Here is an 8,883-nt window from a genome sequence, read left to right on the forward strand (position 1 = left end):
AAACTTGAGGAAATGTTTGCAGAATATGCCTGCATTTGAAGCTGTAAAAAATACTTTTACAATTTTTACCAGTTGTTTGAGTTAGACCTACTCATCAATCACTGATCGTGCACTGTGGCACAATCAAAAAATAACTCTCACTTTGTCGTAATTTCGCTTAAATTCACAAGAGGGCAGTGTTGACATAAGCTAGGATTGCAAAGGGAAGGTAGGGGTCTGCTCGAAAAAGTAACGTTTTCCATTTGCGACACAGGTGAGTGCAGATATACGGAGGTGAAATACACCGAGCGTTACAAAAGCAAATGCACAGCGTGTGAGGTCTTGTGCAGGATTTCTTACTTCCAGTATGTGACTGAACTGGTGATTCCACCATAAGTTAAACAACCACAAAATATTTGAGGCTTAGTTGAGCTTCTATTACGTTTTTACAATAAAGAGGTTTCCGCGTTCTTACGGGAAGTTGATCTTTGGTCAGTGCGGAAGGGAAGTTTAACTAGTCTACGTTCCCGTGAAGACTAAGGTGCTTCCAGGCGCACGTCGTTTTATCAGATAGATTGTCTTTACTTTGCATAGACCCACAGAGGCTTCGCGATTCATTTATCATTATGTTATCTTTGCTTTAACGCATCCGCACCTGGCGTCGATTATTGCTCGCTCTCTTCTCTCGGCTTATATAGGCTACTCTGAAAATGAGTGATCCGAGAACAAACTGTTTAAAAACAGCACTTCAGTTGACTTCTCAACTAATGTTGGTAGGTGAGACTTTTTCAGCCTTGCTACAGTTTTTACTGTATTATCTTGTATTCTCCTTCCAATCATATTACCAAAATTAACTTTATTAGAGTGATTAATAGGGTTTTTACTTTTGCCAAGTGTTGATTCTTACTTCTGTTTAAAATAGTAAATACAGTATTTAAAAAAAAAAGCTACTGATATAAAAGATGTTGTTTGCGATTTTACATGTAAACCTTAGTGCCGAGTCACATGTCACGCGACAGAGAAGGTCATGTGAGAAACAGGAACTACAGAAAAATCAGAGTAAGGGAGAGTGGAATATTCATTATTATATTTCTTTTTATAATCATGCCTGTTAAAAACCGTATTTGTACATTTTAATAGTCCATGTTTACTTCCCTTTATTTTATTTTATTGTTACACAGTGCAAACCTATGATTAGTTCTGTGGTAACTGTATGAGTTTTTTAACAAAGTTAGTAACATAAAAAACAAGCTACACACCTGAGAACAGTAGAAAGAACCAATGCTCTCGTTGCTCTTCAAATAATTCATTTTAAGCCATTCATATTTGGATTTTCCTCTGAATTTCCTGGACAAAAGAATAAGGAACATGTATAACTGCTGTGAGTTATTTTTTAAATTTGATCATACCTCTGTGATTTTCTTGAAACAGTGTTGAATTAAATTAACGCACAGTTATAACAGGTAAGGTAAGCCAACAGCAATGCATCAGTGGGTGGAAGGTTGCCAGCTGAATTCCCAGAACTATGATGTGAGGCATGTAGCCCAACTGGTGTAGTAACACTTCTGTAGCTGCTAGGTTAGAAAGTTTCCAGGTGAAAATAGGTTTGAACAAAGTATCTTGTAAAAGAAAGAGTTATTCTCTTTGGACACGTTGTTGTGTGTAGGATGAAACCAGAAGAGTTGGCAGATATTGAGCTTAGCAAAGATGGCTTGGCAAAACAGGAGACCTCTTACTAAGTTATTGTCATAAAGAAAAGATGTGTGGTTATCTGTGGTGATAACCCATAAAGCTGTATATCAATAGCATGTGTAAATATAACTTTTATAATTTTTTATTCTAATTTATCAGGCAGTGGGGATACTGGTGTGGCTGAATGGAGTTTACCTGCTGATGAAGTATGGAGAGAATAGCCGCTTTTTTTCAGAGTCCTACATGACCCTGACAGTTTTGGTCACAGTCACTAGTGCTGCGTTGCTATTGGTCACCGGATGCCTCGGCTCCTGGGTGAGCCTCAAGGATTCCATCTGTCTACAGGGACTGGTGAGGCTGTCAGTCTGTTTGTGACTGTGATTATCTGTATGTGTATGTAGTGTTTGGAGTTTACATAAAAAAGTGTTTTCTTCTCCAGTTTGTTTACCTCCTAGTTGTGGTCTTTTGTGTGAAAAGTACGGCTTCAGCACTGGCTTATTTCCATTCAGTGACGGTATGTAAGATTACTTAAAAATTAATAAGCATTGGACAATTGTGCTTTCATGATAAGAGAAGATTATTCTCGGGATAAAGAGGCTCATGTGTTTTTGCTCCTTGTCTCTTCCAACTTTTTCTTTAGCTGGATACAGAGATGGCTCCCTTCAGTGGAGTGTTTGAGAATTACACCGGCAGCAGCGAGGACTCCAATTCTCGGTCTGTGGATGCTATGCAAGAGGAGGTTTGTACTTTAATATGTCACATGGACATGACTATGAATCCCTACAAAAGCTTTTTTTTGTTGTTGTTGTTGTTGTTGTAAAACTTGTGTAGCTTGTGCAGCAGTAATACTAAAACAACAGCTATATCTGATCCACTATGCATACTTCTAAATAGATGATGTTTTAAAAATCAAAATATATAATCTTTCCTTAATGGAAATTTTCACTCAAGAGGCTTATTTAGGTATTGACTGAAAGCATCCCATAAGATGCCTATAAAGTGTTATAATTTTCAGCCCTGATCTGCTTTACCTCATCCAGAAAAATCAGGCTTAAAGTAATTTGTCCATAATACATGGCACAGTCAGATATATTAAGAAATTCTAATAAAAAACAAATCCTGTTCATACTCATGTCAATCAAATATAATATATATACATTTTGACAGTTTCCACTGTCTTTTACTAACTTGTGGTGATTTTTTTGGTCTCCGTTAGCTCAAATGTTGCGGTGTGAAGAATTACACGGACTGGCTGGAAACCACCTGGTTTAATAAAAGTGGAGGGCTCAGGTTTCCTTACAGTTGCTGCAACATTACTTTCCCCACTTGTAATGGCACTGTTCACCAGCCATGGCAAATTTACACACAGGTAGACATGTGCATCCTGATAAATTCATCAAGCTTCTTCATGAAGGTTTGATGAGACCCATCTGTTTCTCTGATTTTCTTGTTCATTGTCTCAATCTTTCAGGGCTGCCAAGAGGAGCTGTCGAAGGTCATACAGTTTGCGCTGAAAATGGTCATGTGGAGCTCCCTATTGGTTTATGTGGTGGAGGTTTGAAAGACTTTAAACATTTCTGAACTGCATATTGTGTATACATTGCATATGAAATGCACACCTGAAAGAAAAATGAAACACTGGGAGACTGTTATCATGAGAGCAAGCTTTAATCTTATCTTTAATTTTAGTTTGGCCAAATATTTAGTACAATATCTAATATGTAAATTCAATTTTATTTATACAGCGCCAAATCACAACAACAGTCACCTCAAGGTGGTTTATATTGTAAGGGAGACATTATAATAACACATACAGAAGTCTTCTTCCCAAACTTGATTTTGTGAAAATTTGGATGAAAGAGTTAGATACTGATATTCTTATATTATCAGAAACCTGGCTTACTAAATCAATTACTGACAAAGACATTGCAATAACGGGCTATAATCTTTTCCGTTGCGACCGCCCCAGAAAGGGTGGCGGTGTTGCAATTTATGTAAAAAGCAAATTCCATGTTACTGTCGATTCATCGGTATCTGTTTGTAAACAGTTTGAACTTCTTGCCCTCAAGCTCCAACTTTTCAAGGGCTATTTTATTACCATTGTGGGCTGTTATAGACCCCCCTCAGCTAGTAGTGAGGCTTTAGTTTCACTTAGTGAAAAACTATCTACTTTAGATTTTAATGAAATTGTGCTGGCCGGAGATTTCAACTGGGACTGGTTGTCCTCTGCCTCAGACAGTTTTAAATCCATGTGTGATTCATATAATCTCACACAACTAATTTACAGCACAACTCGTCCAAATCTTAAATGCCCAGAAAAGTCATCACTTATTGATTTATTTTTAACTAATATGCCGTATAAATATTCTCACACTAGGGTTTTCGCAAATGATATCAGTGACCACTGTGTGGTAGCTGTAGTCAGACAATCGAAGCTCCCAAAATCAAGGCCACAGATAGCTTTTAAACGAGATTTTAAGCATTTCTGTGAGCAAGCTTTCTTTCATGATTTATGGGACTATAACTGGAGTAGAATCTACCTGATAACTGATCTTGAGCTGGCATGGAATTATTTTTATGATACTTTTATCAAAATTATAAATAAACATGCCCCTATCCGCAAATTTAGAGTAAAATGCAGAAACAACCCTTGGTTTTCTCCTCAGCTCTCCAGTCTACTCAAAAAAAGGGATGCTGCCTGGGCTAAGGCCAGAAAAACTAAATCCGAAGCAGATTGGCTGATTTTTAGACAGCTCAGAAACCGTTCAACTTCCTTAATTAAAAAGGCCAAATCAGAATTCTATCTTTCAAATACTACTAAACATTTGAACGATCCTAAAAAATTCTGGAAAATAATAAAATCTTCTTATGGGGACATAACTACAAATGAGATGCCAACTTTTGTTGTAAAAGACTCCTGCACTTTAACAGAGAAATGCGACATTCTAAACTGCTTTAATGAGCATTTTGTTTCTTCAGGATCTCTATTTGAATCTTTATATCCAGATTTAAAACAGCTTAATCAACAAGAGGCTCTCTCTGCAACCGCTCAAACTGAATCTGTGGTCAAACCCTTCAGTTTTTCTCCGCTAAATGTTTTTGAGGTCCACAGGGCTTTAAATCTGTTGGATCTAAATAAATCTGCAGGACCAGATCAACTTGATCCCTATTTTCTTAAGTTGGCTGCAGATTTTATAGCAGAACCAATAACTTACATTTTTAATCTTAGCCTCTCGAACAGTGAGATCCCTGTAATATGGAAATCTGCCTATGTTCTCCCTTTGCTGAAAGGAGGTGATCCTTCAGATGTTAATAATTACAGGCCCATATCTAAATTGTGTGTTCTAGCAAAAGTTCTAGAAAAGTTCATTAGTGAACAACTGAAAGACTTTTTGGACAAAAATTCAGTTCTTTCCCAACATCAGTCAGGATTCAGAAAACAACACAGCACAATAACTGCTGCTATTAAAGTGGTTAATGACATTGTTGATTCGATGGACTGCAAAAAATACTGTGCTGCTCTTTTTCTTGACTTGTCAAAGGCTTTTGATACAGTTGACCATGCTATTTTATTAAATAGACTAAACAATATTGGTCTATCTGTAAATGCTGTAAGTTGGTTTTCAAATTACTTGTCAGCAAGAAAACAGTGTGTCCATGCTGCTGGGTCTTCTTCCTCTTTTCTCCCAGTATCCAAAGGAGTTCCGCAGGGCTCCATATTAGGGCCATTGCTATTTTCTCTTTACATAAACAACCTTTGTGATAATTTGTCAAATGCAGCATTTCATCTTTATGCAGATGATACAATTATTTATTGTTCATCCCCTTCAATAGCACAAACCCTGCAATTTCTGCAGTCTGCCTTTGATGTCGTTCAGTCCCATTTAACTCAACTTAAGTTGGTGTTAAATCCAGAGAAATCCAAGCTCATGTTATTCTCAAATGGCAAAGAGTTGTTAGCTACATCTCCTAAGATTAAAACAATTCAAGGATCTGAAATTGAAATGGTCACATCTTACAAGTATCTAGGGATCATTATAGATCAGAATTTGTCATTTAAGACTCACATTCAAAGGCTTGTGTCGAAGTTAAAACTAAAACTAGGTTACTTTTTTAGAAACCAATCCTGTTTCTCCCTCCAAGTGAGAAAACATTTGATTCGTGCAACCTTTTTACCTTTATTGGATTATGGTGACCTGCTTTTTATGAATGCACCTGCCCACTGCCTAAAGAGGTTGGATACTGTGTACCATTGTGCTTTACGTTTTATTACTGGCTATGGAAATTATGTACATCATTGTTCTTTGTATGCTGCTGCTAAATGTCCATCTTTGCATATTCGCAGACTCTCCCATTGGTTGATCTTTATCTATAAATCTCTCCTTGGGCTGGTTCCATCTTATTTATGTGTTTATATGTGTAAAAACCACAACCAATACAACCTTCGTTCGAACAAAATCATACAATTGATTGTCCCAAAAATCAGAACAGAATTGGGGAAAAGGGCTTTTAAATACGCTGCCCCTGCTTCCTGGAATAATCTGCAGAAGGAACTGAAATTATCAGAATTGGTTACCTTGGGAGAGTTTAAGTCTGTCTTAAAGGAACGAGAGAACAGCTCTTTTACTCAGTGTGATTGTTTTTAATGTACTCTTAATTTGATCTGTTATTGTATATTTTACACATGTTTGTATGGGATATTGTATTTGTTTTAAATGTTATATACCTATGTGGTATGTGACTTTTGTTGCCATGATGCCAGGTCTCTCTTGGAAATGAGATTTTTAATCTCAATGAGATTTTTTACCTGGATAAATAAAGGCTTAATAACATACAGAGAAAAACCAAACAATCATATGACCCCCTATGAGCAAGTACTTTGGCGACAGTGGGAAGGAAAAACTCCCTTTTAACAGGAAGAAACCTCTGGCAGGCCAGGCTCAGTGAAGGGTGGCCATCTTTCTTCCACGTGCTGTGGAAGAGAACAAGAGATTAATAACCAGTATGATGTCAGAAAATAGACAAATGCACAACAAAATTTCCAAAGCCTGGACTGACATATTGAATTAACCTATTTTGTCAAACAAAAAAATCTAAAATTCAACTCAATTAGTAGCGACCTTTTAACATTAAGGACTGTTTACAAAGATGTGCTGCCAGCTGGATGCCGAGTAAAGCTCAACAACTTTCAGGTCCTAAGCTTATGACATTGGAAATAACATTTCACTGCGCACCATTATCACTGCCTGTGTGGAAGTCCATTTGACATATAGTGTTATTTATTCCATTGGCAAAACAAAAATGTTGTTTAAAGCAGTCGTTAAAAACATGAACAATAATTTGATAGTTTTTCATTAAAATCTTTAAAATGTGTTACATTTTAATGAATATTTAAACTTTTCACACTCCATTTTCTCTACATCACACATGTTAACTAAGGTGGTTAACGACATAAAAGCTCATCTGTTACAATGATAAATCCACCTAAACATCTTCTGCATCTGCATCATGCAATTTATAAATGGTTTTACTTCATTTAGTGGTGTTAGATTGCGCTTTTAATCATAAATTATTACACATGTTTAACACAGGCTGCAGAAGGTGATTATTTGCCAATAACCAAAATCCTGCTCTTTTTCTTTCTTCTCCTGCAGATTGGGTTGTTTGTGATGGTGACACAGCTCATGAGAACAAATAGATCTACGAGGTACCAAGTACTGGAGAAAAACTAAAGATGCTCTAATGGATGGAAGATCACTACACTTTGAATAGATATAGTTCAAATCTCAAAACTATTGAGTCATTTGCCGGTGCACTATGAAACATGTAAAACTGGAGAAAGTCGTTTTGTGTAATACATGTACAGATGTCTATTGTTATCACTGGATTGTCTATCACCAAAAGACTGACAGTTTTTTGCAATAAACATTAGAATCAGAATACTTTAATAATCCCTAAAGAACTGATGTAATTATGTAAACATACTGCAGAACTGGCTAGTGTGGACTTCTGGCCTGAAAAAATGTAGGCAAAGATGGGGCAAAGGGCTTAGAGATATATCCTAAATTAGGTTTGATGAATATGAGTTACTGTCACAGACTTTTTTGGCCTACAGAGAGCTGGCACATTTCTGCTATAGCTCTCTCAAGCAATATTTGTGTTGAGTGTGTGTGGTTGAATTGTGGTAAGTTTGTATCTTGATTGTCAGTGCATTACTGTATGTGGAGAATTCCGTCACTGCCTGTGTAATAATGTTTTGTTATTAGACTGAAAGTGGTGCATACAGAATTACTTTATAAAAGAAATATAAATGAAGTGGAAACTAATTGTATACTTTACATTGCATTTAGCAATTTATGCTTCTCTGCACTGATATTCACATGTGATCCCTATACCTATGGTCACTAAATTGTGACATGGACTTTTAAGATATAATAATATTTTTCAACAAGTCAACCAACAAACTATTTTTCGTTCTCCTTAAGACCCAGAGAAATATTCACCCTTTGCCAAAATCTGGGGTTTGTCCATTTGATGTAGATGAAAAATAAACCTGATGATGCCATTGTTGGAAAGCCAAATTATTATTATTTTATTTTCTATTTTATATAGACGTGCCTTTAACAATAATGTCCTCTGATCAAAGAAGCTTGGAAAGAAAGCAAGTTTTGTGAAGATGCTTTGCCTCTCATCCAAGAGCCTTCTTCAGTTCTAAAACCAAATGCTAGAAAGTCCCAGGTATTTAAACTCTACCTGGTTATCCCTTATTTATCAAGTGCCTCATCACGTGAGCCAAGGTGTGAAAAAAGGTGTGGACTATTACCACCAGATGTTTCGGCTGAACCACTATGAGATCCTATCATGTGATCTATTGAGGTCACCTGACACAGGAATGTAATGTCATGTATTTTTTTTTAATACTGTATAGATTTTCCTTACTAATTGAATTTTTGCTGCAAATGATTAGCCATTTCAAACTCCACTAAGTAAAAAAAGAGCAACTTTTCTGAAACGTTTTTATGTTGGATTTGCATGCTGGGAATTTAGTTACTTGTACTTCTTGATCCTACTCCCAGTCATTTGTCTGAAATGTCCGAACCTGTCAAAATCAACAATTTGGTTTTCAAGTATAGTAAGCCAGGTGAGAGTCATTTTAAATTATGTTAAGCAAGCAAAGAAAAATGCTCAAAAAAAGAAGGGGAGGAGAGGGCA

The 8,883-nt window shown here is 36.4% G+C and overlaps 1 protein-coding gene across 1 annotated transcript; it reads left to right on the top strand.

Moving 5' to 3' along the window:
* The first annotated feature begins 336 nt into the window (after positions 1-336).
* On the top strand, positions 337-8,527 carry tspan37 (tetraspanin 37). Its single transcript, XM_084915264.1, has 7 exons — positions 337-752; positions 1,831-2,022; positions 2,111-2,185; positions 2,312-2,410; positions 2,888-3,040; positions 3,143-3,226; positions 7,326-8,527. The coding sequence occupies exons 1-7, from the start codon at positions 690-692 to the stop codon at positions 7,401-7,403; spliced, it is 744 nt and encodes a 247-aa protein (XP_084771390.1). The 5' UTR covers positions 337-689; the 3' UTR covers positions 7,404-8,527.
* The last annotated feature ends 356 nt before the right edge of the window (positions 8,528-8,883 follow it).

This window comes from Perissodus microlepis, chromosome 19 (assembly GCF_051167445.1).
Source record: "Perissodus microlepis isolate ML-2025 ecotype Zambia chromosome 19, ASM5116744v1, whole genome shotgun sequence".
Taxonomy (NCBI): domain Eukaryota; kingdom Metazoa; phylum Chordata; class Actinopteri; order Cichliformes; family Cichlidae; genus Perissodus; species Perissodus microlepis.